The 19,064-nt window shown below is 27.8% G+C and overlaps 1 protein-coding gene across 2 annotated transcripts in view; it reads right to left on the bottom strand.

Moving 5' to 3' along the window:
* The window catches only part of LOC111039544 (protein PFF0380w-like), a 40,489-nt gene that overhangs the window by 8,447 nt on the left and 12,978 nt on the right, over positions 1-19,064 (bottom strand). For both annotated transcript variants that reach the window (XM_022323098.1, XM_022323099.1), the window contains exon 9: positions 3,727-3,987. In XM_022323098.1, coding sequence (XP_022178790.1) covers positions 3,727-3,987 — 261 coding nt within the window. The remainder of the gene's footprint in view (positions 1-3,726; positions 3,988-19,064) is intronic.

Genomic DNA, 19,064 nt, shown 5'->3' with positions numbered 1-19,064 from the left:
CAACGATATTTTAACCATTTTTTATTGCGATTTGATGAAAACTGAATACTTAATTAAACATTCTATAATTACAAAACATACTATAAAAAATCATAGGTATATAGTTTTTACGGTAATAAATGAATGGTAATAGCGTCAAATACAGATAGTGGTAACGGTACTGTATTTTTTTTAATTTGATTAGGTATAATTAATTATTATTTTATTATTTTAATTAACAACTGTGGCGTTATTTCAGTTTTCAATAGAGAAAGGCAAAAGTATTAACCTGCCCAAAACCAAAGAAAACAATCTTACAAATGCCATACGTGTCTATAAATTCAAATTTAAAATCTATATTATTGTGATGATCACTTCCTAGAACTAACATAATAAATCTAAAATTATAAAGTAGTTGCTTTTCATCAGCAATACCTGCTCGTTGGATTGTTTTTTTAAACCATGATACTATTCATTACTTCCACCTCAGTTGCATCGTTCCCTCTAGATTCCCTTCAAATGACACAACTGATCAAAAAGTATCAATAGGGATCAGGTATATTATTTAGTTGTCAATTACTAGTTTTATATTCACTTATTTAATATTTAGTATCCACTATGCATCTGATTTTTCAAAGAAAAACAAATTATCTTCAAAAATGTGTACATAAAAGAAAAAAAAACTAGTAGCATTAAGCAGTAAATTTGTTTTCATACTTAATCCCTTTGAAAAACAAAATATTTTTGAAGTATAGTACGTGTTAAAGAGGGAGAGCAAAAAAGATATTGTATTCCACTTCTATAGATGTCAACCGTTAACTGGTAGGTCCCTTAATCACCACGCGGACAGAATAGGGGAAATGCAATTTTTCACTCATTACACCAACGATAACATCGCCCTGCCGGCGCCGGGATTCTTTTGTTAGGGGGAGTATATGTTGAATAAGGCAAATACATGAGGGTTGATTTTAAATACATATTACACATTAATGAAGAATATAAGCGAAAAAAATTATATCCTTATATGCAACACAAAATACACGTACAACTATATATGTATATTGTATATACGTATATACGATTGAATCAGTATTTGTGCAGACCGTGAAATCATTATGAACGCGACTAGAGTAGGTGGTTCAACGACCCCGGCAGGGGAAATGGGGGGCAATCTAAGGGGGGATAACATTAAGGATAACAATGAGACCGAAACGAATTTCAACCGGAGCGGAGTTCGGAAAACACTGACCATTGAGGAGAGAATATTATTAAAGTCTGGCATCAACGCATACAACTACTACAATGGAGACTACTTGGTCGTCATCATTAACTCAAGAAAAATGTGTTCTATGATGCACAGGAATTTAGAGAAAATTTTTACTTCCATACTCAACATGACAGTTATTTACCATAACTAAATATTTTTTGAAAGCTCTACCTTAACGTAATGGCTTTTAACAGTTAACATAATTATACTAGTCACTAGATGTAAAACTATTACAAATCTTTTACTTTCATCAACATCAATTTAAAACTCATAATTCATATTATATATACGTTACAGCAAAAGTTCATGTTAATAATAATATACCAATAAAACCTACAATGTACAAACTACTGCCGGTAAATGTCCAAATTTCTTCCTTTTACGGTTTAATTTCGGTAAAATCTAAAATAATTCTGTTAAGCACCGGATGATTGTTGTTAATTGGATCTTTTACAAATGAGAAATTGTCATATTATAAACTATAAATTGTTTTGAATATAAAAAAATTAGCAAAAAATCCAAAATCTAAAATCTAATGCAATGACAGTGAAGTGAGAATTCGAAAAAATTGTTCTGAACTTCTATGCACATATTTAGTTTTAAGTTTTAACTTATTTTATTATTTGATATAAATCATTGAAAATATAAAATATAATAGGAACTACTTCAAAATGCATTAATTTAGTTTAGATATTTCGTTTATTTACTTACTTTTTAATATTGCGGACTCCAAAAATAGCTTATACTAAGATTTACCATTCTCGTATGCAAAAGCCAAAACTACAATGATTATCAGAAATTCAACAGAATTATTTGGTATGGCCGAAATTTTAACAAGATTGATCAGTAAAAAATTTAGTGGAATTTGGACATTAATGAGGAAAAGTAAAACCTAGTAAAACTGATATTCGGATTTTTTTTTAACAAATTATTTTAATGTTTTCTATAAAAATGTTAGAAGTAAGAAATATGTAGATATTGACTTTGCAATAACATTTTTAATTTTCTCAGCATTTTAATAGTTTAGAAAAACTAGTGAAGTACTGAATAATATAATATTATAAAATATGTAACTGTAGTCCCATACTGAGGCGAGTGCATTCAGACGAGTGGTTAACTCAGTCTTTGTATACCGTTCAATCCAAGTTTTAGAATTTGCATCAAAACAAATCTTAATATGTAATATACATAAATAATTTATGTTAAAATATTAAATATTTTTCATAAATTGAGTATCTCAATATCAACTTAAAACAATGACGAAAATTAGACGAATAATAAATATTATACTTAATTACATAAACACCAATATTAAATATTGTCACTTTATATGGAAATGCTATATTTCGTAGTTATGGTTCTACTGTAGTATTAGAGGTAATGAATAAAATATATTTAAAATTATGATAATTATTAGGAAACTTAACTACTACTATATTATGTATTTAAGACATGGGTATATAATGAAGAATGAAGATCCAAGAATCATGACGTCTATTAGTACTAAAACATTTTGTCACGTCCTTATATTTGAAGGACAAATTAAATACATAACTTTTGTTTACTATTATTCATGGTTATTACTTATTAGTTATTAGTCTATTTAATTTTTTGTTGAGTGTGCCTATAGATTCATTTGTTATAGAAAAATATACTGTTATTTATTAGCTTTTAGTAATAAAATATACTGTTTTATAATACCTAACTGAAAATGTACATACAATTATAACAAAAGGTGAAGAAAAGTCATATTGTTAATTAGGAACCAATAATCAACGATAAAGTTGATACAATTTTAAGTCAAGTGTATACTAATTAGTAATTTTGTCGAGCTTAAAAAATTGTACCAAACGAAAGTAAAAAAAACTCAATTAATATTTTAGTAAAAAAAAAAAGGTGAATTAAATTTGAGCTAAACATAGTAATACCATTACATACACACCCTATAACACATATTAACACTTAAAGTAAATTGTAAATAGGTACATAAATTATCACAGCTGATTATCACATTGTAACATAATGACTAATAGTTATGTAATAATGAGACGTTATTTAGAAATTAAAAATGTAATAAGTACCTAATAACGATATCCATATTTTTAAAATGAGAAAATCAAATAATTAATATATATATATAACCTAAAGTAAATTATATATAATGAGAGATAGTTAGGTATACGTAAATGTTTTCTTTTTTTCTTTGTGGTTACCCGTAAGTCGTAACATAATTTTTTTAAATATATATATTATAATATATAAACCTAAATTTGAATACAACTATTTTTGTGTTGCTATCATTTGTTTTTATTATTAAGAGTTAGCACATACTGCACTAATGCAGACTTTTAATCAGCTGACAGTTTTATCGGTATTGTGCAAACTCATACCAAATTTATCTCTACTAAGCAAAATTACAGTAATTTGTTGTCGGTGCACATACTATTAACAGCGAGTTAAACTACATTTTATCAACATACCTTTAGGTTTGGTCAAACCGATCGGCTCGTCGGGTGTGTCTACATCAGTTTCGGGGCCAAAATCCCCGGCATCTTGACCGTAAGACGCGAGCGTTTCAGTTGCGTTTCTTGGTTCCATAGCTGTTTCCATTATAGCAGCCCTTCTTTTGGCTACTAACTGCTTGGGATCCTGCAGAAATACTGTTATCACTGATATATTATCCTTAGATCCTTGTGCCTTAGATCTGAAAACAAGCTTATTGCAAACTTCAGATATGTCACCTGTAATAAAAAGAAATAAGTAAATTGTACAATTATTATTTATTTAATTGCAATATATCTAATACACAATAAACACGAACAGATAAATAATATATAAATCGGAATGACAAGTGAAATTTCAACCATTATCAATAGATATCCATTATTTTTAGAAAATCTTAAAACTACTAAGGTATCCAAGGTACCTACAATCAAGAAACCACATGTATCCATGAATAAGGGTAAAGCATCAACACTTAGCATTCTCGTTTAACTATAATTTAGCTTTTTCTCCAAATTTAGGTCAGAATACCTACCATTCAGATTTTTATTCTCAACTATACTTTTCTTAAAAAGTGAATCCTAACAATTTGGCAAAGATTTTTTAAGCAACAATTAACCACTTATCATTATTTTAAAAGTATAGAACAATTTCAATTGAATGGATTTTGTTATAGAGGAGTTAAAATATTATTCAGAAAATTAAATATTTTATTGAAAAACAAAAGTACCTAATTTATGTTAACTACAGCAAAATAACTTTTAAATGAGTAAATAGTATTCCAATGGATAAGTAGACCAACGGCAATTTTGACAATACATCAATTAGTTTGCATCCATGGCATACTAAAAAAAATATATGTAATTAGTCGTGTTTTATTATGCTTAACACTTTAATGAACATTTGCATCATTAAAAACATAATTTATCGAAATGAATGTCAAGATATTATTATTTTGTAGTTATTTTTCTAATAATTAATACTTATAAGGTATTCTAATTTTAATTTTAACTTACATTTAAGACGTTTATTTTCGAATTAGTTGCACTTAAATGCACAATACATTTAGAACAATGTTGGACAATCTTTACAGAAAAGTAAGCCTCAAATGTCAGTAAGACAGTTTTAGAAAATATGATGAGTATTCGTAAATTAATAAGAGGTGTTTTAATTAAATGAAATATAAATGAATAATAATTGTACATTTATACCTATATTTTTACGTCAAAATTTAAAAAAAATGAGTTGATATAATATTACCTATATATTATAAGAATAATTTTTTCAATTAGTTAACATTCATAATATTATATTTTAAAATAAGTGCGATTCTAATATTTTATTCTGCCTTAATTATGACACCTATATGAATGATACTATACACATTTAATTCTTAAATTAACAAAATTGGGAAAACAAGTTTTTTTTAGAAAGGGTCTACTGCAGAGACCTAAAATTTCACAGTATATTTATATAATTTAAACTTATAGATTATGTATAAGTTATACAATTTTTCGACAATTTAGATTTTTTTCTAATAAATTGCACGTTTCTTGGAAAATTCATTACGTATAAGTTTCCTCGCAGTTATTTTTTATACGCGTTAATAAGAAGTTAATATTTTGATCAAAATGGTTATTCAAACCCAAGATAACAATAATACCGAGTAATTTTGTCGAAATTCAAAAAAAATTTATCTTAAAAACATTCCACTGTTACTTAAAGTTCATAACTTATAAGATATAAGTTATAGTACTTTTTGCAAAACATTAAGACTAATTTTAAGCTTTTTATATTACTATAATCTATTCACATAATTCTACAGTATTGGGATTAAATAAAATTATGTATTGGTGAAAATATTTTTAATCTACCAAATTCAGAAATGTATTAATATACTAATATTGTATAATGCAAAAATGTCCTTAAAAATAGATGATCTTGAATCACACATCTCTTTTAATCAGGATCATTTCTTTGTATGATTAACAATATGATTTTTTATCAATAAATTCAAATATAAGTCACATACATTTCAAGGAACTACTCAAAATCGATGTATATATAGCAGAGCAAGTTCCCTGATTTTTATACTTCAATTTGGCTCGTGGGAACGCATCGATAATTTCTAACATTGCCAACAATATTCCCAAAATCTAAGACAGTACCTATATAATATATAATATTTAACAATATGTAAAATGTTCAGTAAATGTAAGCTTATACATCTATTCAAGTAGTATACAATTTATATTGCTTTATAATACGATTCGTAGTATCAAGACAAAATAAACACATAAAAGTCATAAGGGTGTGCTAAACAAACTTCCGTGTATAGTATTATTAATATTTTATCTTATTTTTGTTTGGTCAAAGATAGGCGAGTTTCCAATATACGGTATTTTAAAAGAGGGTGCAGATATTTTATGGCCTTCGGTGAACTGTTGAATAAAACGTATAACATTCTCAGTTTCTCTAGGGAAATTTGTCATGTTTCCTTCTATTCAATTAAATATTAAAACATCAACTAAACTGCTGAACTACATCAAAATAAACTTAATATTGTATAATTAACAAATGTGTTTTTACTTTCCATATTTTTATGAATGTATAATTTATAGAAGCTCTATACATTTGTAATATCTAAGATTGGGTACCTATATAAAGTATATAATGTACCTATTTTACACAATAAACTTCTACATACAAATGTATCTTATACTACTGGGGTCTGAAAAGTATTATATACATTATTTTCACAAACATTAAAATGTGTCGTATTTGTATATTGTTATTTGTGAATGCCTGATGATGGCATTGAACAGTTAACAACCTGAGACCTTTTTAATTAATTACAAATACTCGAAAAATAAAATATAATGTATTTTTTACAGTAAAACTGTAATAGTGTAATATTTAAATGTGTAAATAATGTTTTGCATAAATATTCAGTTTAAATTGGGTTTTTATACACGTGGCCACTAGGGTATTGTAAATTATAACTAGATAGTATACTCCGGGAATTTTTTTTTTGTGGCTCGGGGCTCCCGTCACAATATGGGATCTTTAGTAATGATTCAAATTATTTATACTTATTTGTTCTAAATCGAAAAAACTTTTTGCAAACATAAATGGACGGAAAAAAACCAGAGAAGTCGCTCTGATGGATAGTTAGTCCTAAAGTAGGTCACTATAATGGATGATTTACATTTGAATTCAAAGATATCAATACATACGAAAAACGATTTTGAGCGGAACACGATTTGTCAGCATTTATTTCTAAGGATATTTTATGATGTATTTATATTACACAATAATAATTTATTCCCCCTTTATTTTTTATTAGTAATATTGTAGGTTTAACTTGAATTAATGTCTAAGAAACCTATCTAATATAATGTTATGATTAACCTATAACTTAAGTCAATACTGATGCACGTACCATATAGATTCTTGTAAAGTTCAAGGTATAAACAACTTAGAATTAGACTGAATAAACTGAGAATTTTAATATGTGTAGAAACTAATAAGTAGCAACATTTTTTGAATGGAGGCAAAATAAAATCGTTAAAATATTCAATTTTTTCTTTAAACTATTTAAACTTCAAACAGCTACACACAAAAAAATATGTCTATTTATTAATAGGCTGTTATAAGAAAAACTCAAGAGGAGTATTAAATTTAAAAACTAAGTAAAAAAATTTTAAATGTGTGTATTTTAAATTATAAAACAATTTGTGAATTTTCGTAATTTTTGTTATTTTGTCAAAATTTTAACTTCAAACGCTAAAAAAAATAATTGTACAGATATTTTCAAATGGTAATAAGAAAACTTATGAAGAACCTAATGGTACATTTTAAATAATTTTATGGAAATAACAATATTTATATTATTTAACTGCCGAGCTATGAGCAGTTTAGTGGTAATTTAAAATAACACACAAGACTGGAATACCGGCAAACGGTGTTCCAGCTTGTTGCGATTTGGCAGCAGACAGTCACAGGGCGTTTGCTCGGGAATATTGATCCTGTAGTCGTACGTAGTAGTTGTCGTTATACTCGTGGCGGGCTACGCCCTGTAGACGTCTGGATCGGCGAAAAATAATGACACGTTGAAAATGAAAAGTTCAAATGAAAATTTCACATGATTAAGTTCTGTTCATATCCAATATTAGGCAAGTTATTTAGATTCAACGAAATAAATAAAATTAATTATTTTTAAAATTAAAATTAAAATACAAGGTATTTTAACTATTTATTTTTGAAGGCGAAGGCAAATGTTTTTTAACATTTTAAAAATATTTTTTACATTTCATATATTTAATTTATTTTCATCAGATAATTTAAATAAGCGAATAGTTAATAACAAAACGTCTAAATGTTACACGGATTTTTTTTATATCAATCCATCACAAAATTATATTTTCTAAAATACATATTGTTTAATGTACACAATTCATATATTTTATGGTTAGACACCAATTAAATACAATCATCATTTTGCTAGTTCATTTTATTATTCAGCTGTAAAAGTCAAAATCTTGTGACTATAATAAAATTAACTCAGAAAGTTTTAGTGATATTTTTTGTTTTTTTCCCAAAAGGCAACAACTAATATTAAAACTTAAAAGAGAAACTTTAAAACATGCTTCCATATACATTCTCCTCTAAGATTAATTTTTGGATTTTTAAAAGTAATTTTTATTTTAAACAGGTAGGCAAAAACGGCAGAAACGTATAATTTTAATAATATTTTAACCGATAAAAACTGTAAATTGCGAAGTAAAACCATAGGTAAACCCCTACAAAAGGACTCGAAACCTTACACTTTGTCCCGACCAATTATCGTAAAGTATTATTAATATGTTCATTGCATAAAATGAACGATTATAATAATAATATTATAATTATTGTTAAACAGCCCGAAGAATATGAGCTAGACAGTCGTTTCAAGTGACTCGATACTCAAAACCATACATACAAATAATAATAATGTTGAGCTCTTAATTAAAAATAGTAATAAATAATAATAGTTGAACCTTAAACTACGTTCTACGTTCATGATGTGTAGGTACTCATTTGTGTAGTAACATAGGAATGTTACTATCATCATTAATATTTAATGTTATGTTCTAAAATATAATACATCGTATAGGTATTAACATTAAAAAAAACCAGACTTGTTCTATGTTCACGTTCAAATTAGTAAAAACGACCTATTTATTTGTTGTTTTATTTGGTGAATACTAAAAAGAAAAATGTTGAATACAAATAAATTGTGTGTTAATAATATCGTACAACATGATGTAAGAGACACTTAAAACTATGATAATTGTAATCATATCAACGTTTTATAGTTTATTTCAAACAACTAGTGTCAGCTAGTGTGTCACTATAATGAGTATCCTTTTCTTAAGACTACGTATGAATTTAAAAACTAAGACAAATAATGCTTATTAATTATAGGTACAAAAAATGTACAGACCGCACATAACAGTTGGAAAAAAATTGAGCATGAACATATAGTCACAGTGCCTGAATCAAACAGATTGTAGAATTGCAGCTTAAAATGTATAAGGGCGTGGTAAGACTTTTAAAAAACTTATGAAAAGTCTCACTTGATGCATTGTCAAACGTAAATACCTAGCTCATATTAATGTACTACAATTCATAACTTATAATAAAATATACTTAATACAAATTCAAATCTAGAAAATCATAATTTTTGATTGGATGCAGCAAAATTTAGAAAAATTTAAAATAAAGAAAGTAATTAAATATGTATTTTGAAACTAAATTTTGTTTTTATGAAAAAGAAACGAACAATTTTGTGGGTAATTAAGTTTTAACAAGCCGTTCAAATTTAAATTGGTAATCTATTATGTATATCGTTTTAATAGGATTCGTTCATACATAGTTTAATTTTATAGCTACTTTTAAATAAATTGTAAGAAAATGAATAGTACTGCTTTAACATTAGTCGAAAGTAGAACAGTTTAACTATTTAGATACTGATGTATGTTGGTTAGTACCTACAAAATATTGAAATTATTGTTGAATATGTTCATAGAATGAACTATTTTAATTATTTTGTTGTGGTATTCAAATATCATAGTGATGATAAATAACCGTGTGAATGATCGAATAGCTAATATAACAGCATGCTATTAGATCACTAATTACCTACATAATTTCTTATTATAATAAAAGTCAATTCATAAACGCACGGAAGTCAAAAACCCATAAAATTAAGATGCATTGTAAGATGAACCAGATAGGTAGTGTTTTTCAACTGCTTTCATATATTATTATGTACACGGATGGTGGATATTAAGACTTCGTAATCCTTTCACCATTATTAGAAGTCGTTACACGCCGGGAATGAACCATTGTTCTGCAGATGGAGAAATAAAAAACGCTACCGACACATTACGTTTATTTCGAGTTGTGTCATTGGTTGTTTTTTCATATTAGATATAAATATATTGTGTACCCAATTTTTTTATGAATGTTTTTATTTCATTATAACAAATTATAATAATCTAATATATAGCGCTTGCAATTTGTTAACGATTTCGTGGACATTCAAAGAGACTTCGGAATGACGGTTGTCCAAATACCAATTCTACTATTAAGCAAGAAACCATTACGCATTTCCGCAGTGATATTACTGAAACGTACACGGAATACTTGAATACAAGCCACAGAATAACATTAGATATCGTTAAGAAAACAAAAATAAAACACAACAAATACGTATTATACATTATGCATAATTTATTTTTAGAATTTGGGTATTTCGGCTATTACAGCAATACTATCATGATTCATGAATATTATATTATGTGATTAATGTAATATTGACAAAAATAATAATGGTAAATAATGAAATAATAATAAATAATTACAACATCACGTTATTATATACTATTATTATTTCGTGTAGTACAACCACGACGAGGAGATCAATGCGACTTAATGGTAAAAGGTAACAAATACAATTCAAGTTTATTACATACATATAAATTAAATAAATTATATAATTGCATAGAAAACGTATGAAAACCCACCTGGATGTATATGATTGTTATGGAAGTGCGAGTAACGCGAATTGACACTATTCTAACGCAAAACCAAATAGCACACTTCCGGACGTGTAACGCGCACTTGGAAATCCAAACAGCGATCGGAAACTATGAACGAAAGGATTTTTACTGTACGTCGAGTGTGTAAAAAAATAAATATAACCAATCAAAACGAGTGCACGCTTTTGCCGACGAGCGCGAATAGCGTTTGGTGACCAACTGCAGTCTGCAGCTGCGGAGAGCGGCCGTCGTCGCAGTCGTGACGGCCAGACCGTTGCCGGCACTTCGCGCCGCCGCCGGGCCAGTGCTGCCCGCGGCACGGTAATACTGCCATCGTCGTTCCCCTCTCACCCGCCCGCCTACTAGTAGATTGGCAGGCGATGAGCATTTGCGAGGGTCGGAGGAGCCGCCTGCTGACGCCTGACTGCTGGCCGGCGGCTGCAGATGCCGAGAGACGAGACTACGGCGAGTGGAGAATTTTCGTCAGCCACCGCCGCAGACGACGATTTTGACATTATTTTTAAAATATAAACTGTGATTTTATTACAATTATTTTGAATAATTTATCATTCGACATTCATCATCATCGTGTCATCGTGGTGCCGGCAACGGTAACCGCGTGCAATATACGTCTGTTTCGTCTTTCGTGGTACACTGGTACCTAATACCTATCGTATCGCTTTTCTGTTTTTTTTCTACCTGTATCATAATCGTTTTTGTTTTTATTTTGTTGTGTCATTATATCAGGCACTCAGCAGTAACCTTGAATGCCGCCGTCGATTGTCGATGATGGTATTTTGTGGCGAAAAAAAACCGTCTCCGTTGAGTTGTATACGAGACTCGCTCGACGCCTATGAGTCATCATATTACCAGACGGCGCTGTCTTTCTTGGATGACAACTATAATATTGTAAACAACTTTTATCGGTTCCCTTCGTCAACCCGCTACTTCGGCCACTGATACTACAGCGATACCTCATCAAGCGACGTATTGTGTGTGTGTCTGTCGAGTGTCGGCTGTCGCGGACACGAGCCATCGAAGCAGCGCCCCTGCTAGGGCGTGCGGTTCACAAGATATGTTAATATTTAATATTGTACATCAATATATCCGACCGTAAATGATAAAAATAATATATATCATATTACGTTATTTTTACAATGATGCCTGTAACGATTATGTGGACTTGTGAGCGGATGGAGATGGTTCAGATTCGTGTTCAAATTTTTTTTTTTTATAAAACTGACGGTTTGGCTGCGAGAAGCGTCCCCCGCGTACTTTTCCGGATACATAACACGCGGCATAATATTACGAAAATCAATACGCCAACCGACCAACTGCCGGGCAATAAGGCATTGACTGGCTAGTTAGTAGATTTTTTTTTAACCGGAAATGGCGAGCGTGTTCACCACGAATCCAATAACGTGCCCTCCCCGGTCGAATACGCGTACGAAAACCTAGGAAAACGTATAACTTTTTAAAGTAGGTATCAGGTGGCGGTCAATAACTAATGTGTAAATAGATTGAAAAAAAACTGGATAAGTTTCACTTATAAATTGTCAACCTTTTTATCAGCCATCTTCGCACAGGTCTCCAACTTCCAAGGCTCCTATCTCCCCAAAATCTTTACCAATTCGAAGACGTAAATTTTTGACCGCTAATAAAAATGTAACTAAGTATATTATGTAAATTTACAAAATTATGTTTAATTTAGAAAACGTCAAGTCTTCAGTAAGTAGGAACTGAATATAAAAAACACAAATAGGGCGGTGGTGAGATTATCTCCAAGTATTTGGTAGGGTCGATAGTTGATAATCCCAACATTTAAAATAAAACTTGCGGCTATGTTAGTATAATATATAATAGGTGGTAATTATTGTACATTTTAAAAATATTAGTTATTATTAATATTATGTTGTAAATAACAGTTTTGAAAAAGGTAAAAATAGTTTTAATTATTTATATCTACAATTAAAAAAACTTACTTAAATTAAAATAATACTCACTTAATAAAAAAATCCCATTTTAGTCGCTTTTTTAAAAACTTGTAATTATATGCAGTCTAATTCTCTGATTTGAATATAATAATTATTTGCTTTAAAGGTTTGATATAAAAATATTTTTATAAATTCACTATACTGCTGAACTTATAGAAATAAAAATATATACTGCACTGTTGTCGTTGAATTTAAACATACCAAAAGTGATCAAATTTACTTTCGACTAGAAGAAAAGTGGTAGTGAATTAAGGTTCATGACAGTACAAGATAATACTTATGAGTTCTTTTATGAATTTTGAATACAGAACGTTATATTATAAATTTATAACTTATAAGATACTAATCGATAAGACGATTCTCGATAGCCGACTATTGTAAAAAATGCATAGAATCGAAGAAACTGAATTTTCTAATCCTAAAATGTCTACATATATTTGGTGTAAGATGGCATTTCAGTAAGATACACATACGAGTACAATATAGAATATAGTCTATAGTAATAAATAGGGTAAACCACCATCTGTTTACAACCACCTAACTAACAAATGCGACAACATTAAGTCACAAAAAACCGACAACCAACATAATTTTTAGATTTTAATTAGATAATATTTTAATAATTGTACTATAGTGAATACGTTTAATTATTTTTGGTCTTTTGGGCGAATTGTGTAACACGCGATTAGTCAAATAACATGCCAAAAATATATAAAAATGTCAACACTGACACTATTTTCCACAATCCAAGAACTTTTTACGTATTAAAAGAATTATATTACATAAATTACGAAATTTTTAAGCCCCTCCCTTTTAACAAGAATTGAATTTAAGATGTCAGTTAAAAGGTTTAACTTTTATTTTAATCGAATTAAGTAATGTAATATAAAACATAAAAGTATATTACAAAAATGTTATAGACTAGAGGGAATATACAAAAGACACGTGTCTGTAGCCCATTAAACACAGGGAACAGGGATCAATACATTTATAAAACGGTTCATAAATTATGGACATGGATAGTTTTTGGGGGATATAACAGTTATTGGACAAATGCACAAATGTGAATTAAAATTATTCTTTAACAACTTTTCTAATCTTTTGTTCGAACCATATATTATAAAAATAAAATAGTTGCGGCATCATGTCATATGACTAAAATAGAAATTTCTTTAACCAAATGTGTTCCATATAATCAAAACAATTGATTAGATTCTACATAAATGTATTTATATTGTATTAATTTACTTAACTTTAGCGATGACCTTTAAAAACTTATTCATCATAATCATATATCGGATATACATTATAATATTATATTCTATAATCCTATTATTATTTATTAGGGTAATACAATTAATACCTTACAAATTAAGCAAAAAGCTTTTTAACTAAACTTCAACAATGGCAATAACAATATCTGATAGCCAAAATCTTAGTTGCAGAAAAAATAAAATAAGAGTTATGACCAGAGAATATATTAACTTATAAAAATATATAATAGTATCAATATTTAATTTTACTCTTCAATTTTTACATGCAACTTCGAATATAAATCTGCATTTTATGGTAATTTTTTTGTTTATTTAATATTTATGAATTATATTGCTTCCAAATGAATACGTGTTAGTAGTTTTGTTATGAAAATTAATAATAAGGTATGTGAAGCGTGTGTAAAAATCGTTCTTTTTAATAAAAGAATTAAAGTTATTGATACCGAAAAAGGAATTCGTAATTTTATTAACTTAAATATAGCAATAGTTAAAGGCTATAACTATAATCGCAAAACGTGGTTGACCTGTAATTGGAATCGTCATACAGACCTGCAAGTGGCAAAGTGGCTGCAAAGTATTACGTGTGAATGCCATTAGAAATATAATTTTTTAAATACGTGTTTAATTTTTCATCAGCACTTATTTATTTACTCGTAAGACTTTATGATAAACGAAAGCACTTATGGTACTTAAAAATGCATTTCCCTATTAGTGGCATTTAGCAAAAAAAAAAGCGACACAAAATGAATATTGTTTAACAGTTTAACTGTAAATTATATAACATATATTATATATACTATTATATTTAAATAAATATTTTCGCCTCGTAAAAAAATCTAAAGAAAGAGAAATATTTATTTTTATACATACATCTCCTTTGCAAATATAAGTAATAATATTGGTTTTTCATAGATGTTACAGTTGATAAGTAACAATCATGAGAATAAGAAAAGAGGGTGAGAAACAACAAAAAATACATGTTTTTAAACACATATGTTGAACTATTACACAATTGTTATACTTCTAAAGATAATAAATAAAACTAATTGAAAGTAAAACAAAATAAAAACATAGCTACGAATAGGGCATACATTCGTTACACACATCCATTTCATGATAAAAGAAGATCCACCCAAATGCGGAGAGGCATACACAGTCAAACATATAATCACTGTATGTCAAAAATACGATGACAAACAAGAGAAAAAACACGCTATTTCATAGCAGATCGGAGAAGCACTAGTGACCAGACCTACAATCATCACCAACATCATACAATTTATAAAAGGGATACAATAATACAACTTAATTTAAGCTATGCAATATCCCTATGTAATCACAACACTGCAGTAAACTAATTTTAAGTTAATGTCAAACTAATGGCCCGAGCAGCCGATGTTTTATGTAAATATCAATAAAAATAAAAAGTTGAAAATAAAATAACAATTAAACGAATAAATTGAATAAATAATAGTCGTAATAATAATAGTAGGTATACTTTATCCATGATTTATTTTATAACATTAATTTTATTTAAATTATTATTTTAAAATACTATTTAGAATAGTTTTTTTTTTAAATAGTAAAATTATACTAAGACATGAGATTGTCTGATATGGTAATATTATAACAGGCATCGTAAGTCATAGGTACCAACTATTCGCATAACTAATAAAATCAAAAAAAAAAAGTCATATCGAAAATCATCCAACTTACTAACCTAACCTAACCTAACCTTAAATAAAGAATGTGAGTTAATGAGCTCATGAATACTTGTTCAGAAAATTATTTTAAAAAACTTTACACTCCACAACTTTTTATTTATGTATATTGTACCTATAAAGTATTTTCTAATTATTAAGTATATATATGTATACTGTATAGTTATAAATATATAATCATTATTATACAATAATTCATAAGTCATATAGTTGTTATAAAATTAAATACAAATGTTTATAAACAATGATTATATACCTATATATAGGCAGTTTTTGTTTGTAAAACCCTATAATTTGATTTGTTATAAGCTATTACTTGTTAGTTTTTTTGGGAGGGGGAGGGTGATCTGATAATTTAACTATAAGGTTCCTCCCTGACTTAAACCAAAATTATACCACAGATACCTTCCGTTGTTGCATGTATAAGGTTTCTCTATCGTGTTCGTGTTGGTGTTAGATTTCGTGGCACTGCAGACGACAATCTACTGCATCCACTATGTACCTACTAATAAATATATAGAATGATGGCGACATATGGCAACTTAGTGTCCAACGGGTGGAAATCGTAGGTTAGGTAAAAAACCACGTAGAATTCGTTACGCCAACTACAAAGTATTGGTCGCAGCCCGCAATAATAACGGTATACGTAATAAGAATATAAGAATATATAAAATATTTATATTATAAAGAAACCATTGTTATTTGAGTGACTCGAATAGCAGAATAAGTCTTATAATACCTAGTCGATTCGAGTACAAGTTATGATGCAGAGCAAAATGTATAATATATAACTCAAAATGTTAAGCTAAAAGCATTTTTTAAATAATTATTTATTTAGCTATTTTCTATTTCTTAATCCTTAAACGTATTATTACAACTTGACTAATTATAAAGAATAATATAATTTAGGTAAATAAGTAAGAGTGAACGAAAATATGTTTTTACTTTTAATTGAAACAAATAAAATATTTGTAAATTACAAGTATAGGTAATAATGTGATGATGTAACTATTTTTTTTTTTATTAGGGGGAACCCACGGTAACATAGGCCATTGGGCGTGGGGTGATCTGGTAGGGAGTATTTTTTTGAGTAGGTTTAGTCAGTTTTTATGTTGGTAGGATTGTAACACTTATTTTGTGTAAGTGTGACAAGGACATGTTGCTAGAAACCCGGGTGGTCACCCATCCGGGAGGTAGCAACATCAAACGGTACGTACACTCATAGCGTTTCCGCACACTGAGCGTATATGATCGCGCCTCACTAAGCTACAAAACTAATTTTATTAATGGTTTCTTTCAACTATAAAACTATGAATAAACAGTAAGTTATCTCAAATATTAATTATTTCCCTGTGTAAACACCAAACTGTTAAAATAAAAGTTAACAAATCATTGATAAAAATATTATTTATCTTTGATTAAGGATAAAATATCATTATACGTTTGATTGTTTGAATATCTAATGTTGAAAAAATTTGAGCAAATTTATATCGCACATTAATTACTTGTGCGGCTTCACACTACTGATATTTTTAATTTAAATACAATTATTTGTGAGGGATCTTGTATTATATTTAAATTTTGTTTGCTTAAAAACAAAAAAAAAAAACCAAACATTTTTTTAATTTAAAACGCAATAAATACTACAAAAAGAACCAAAATAAAATATTTATTATTCTGAATATTATATTATGTCAAGAATATTGATTTGATAAAAATGTTATGTATTTACGGTTATTAATTTTTAATTTCAACAAAATCATAAAACTTTTGTAAATTTTTGAAAAAACCGGCTAGTTTGTGTATGTACTTGAATGTATGTGCATGAAAACACCAATAAACTTATTGTTTAAAATATTAAAATTGTTATACATATTGCAAGTTATAACATAATTTAATCTATATAGCATGTAAAATGTAAATGCAAAACAAGAAATTTTCATATAATAATTAAAAATAATATGTTAATATAATATCGTTCAACAGAATTATATTTAGTTATACCACTTTCACTAATTATAAAATTTAATTATTGCATCCAATTACCTTTTAATTTGAAATCATAAAAAAATAAACAATTACACACATAGTTAATTAAAAAAGGAATTATATATTATAAACTTGCTGATATTTAGAAGCGAATTAGATATACGTGTAACGTGAGTGTAATAAATTAATTACGAATATTTATTATTTAAAATAGGCAATTATTACAAACAATTATTAATAATTTTGTTTGTTATAGATTCTGAGCAAACAAGGATGGTACTTATTGATTTAATTATTCTACAATTATTAATGATAAATAAAATAATACAAAAATTCATGGAAGTCACTCAGTTTTATTAAGTTTTTAATGTACCTTGTAATTAAATAAATACCTAGTCAATGTGATGTACGTTTTAAATTTTAATTCAACCATAGCATACCAAAAATGGTTCTGAACGGAACAGATTTACAGCCTCTATTTTTAAATTTATTGTTTTAGTAACTGGTTAAAATCATTTTAACCAAAAATATAGTATAGATTATAAAATGATATATTATATTTTAATGACTTTAATATTTCAGTCAATAACAACACACAACTATAGTAGAATAATGTAAATAAGTTTCTGGTACGTAGTTAAACATTATTCTAAATATTTAAAAAAATTGCATCGTGTATAGAAAATAGTTTTTGTAATGGCAAAAAGTGTCAAATCCCTAGAACTAATATTTTTTGAATGCCGACAAAATAACGAAAATTTCCGGAAGAATAACTTACAAAGAACTTAGTATTCAATGTTTAAACTGTATGGTTAACAAACGAAAAATATCATAAATAATTCGAAAAATAACAAAAAAAGTAGATACTTTAAAATATTTATAAATATCACTAAACGAGCTAAAATATTTTGAACATTTTATTAAAGTGAACTGTTATACGGCTTTAATCAAAAGTTAAGAATATCATACAGAGCCTCGCCTATAGGATTTTTTAAAATATGAATTGCTAATTTACTGTAACATGCACGGAGTATTAAAATATTTCACACATTTAATTTCACTTATTTCAATTTTATCTCATAATTTATAACCATTTTCAGCTAAAGTCGACTAAATCGTTATAATATTATATGTCTTAACAAAATAAAAGAAATAGATTTCCTACGTATAATCTTTTTTAAAATCTCCATAAAACTAGAAAGCAGAAACATTATATTCATTGAATCCCGTGGAGTAAATAAAACATTTAAAAT

The sequence above is a fragment of the Myzus persicae genome, unplaced genomic scaffold (genome assembly GCF_001856785.1).
Source record: "Myzus persicae strain clone G006 unplaced genomic scaffold, MPER_G0061.0, whole genome shotgun sequence".
NCBI lineage: Eukaryota > Metazoa > Arthropoda > Insecta > Hemiptera > Aphididae > Myzus > Myzus persicae.
This window is presented reverse-complemented; position numbering and strand designations above follow the sequence as displayed.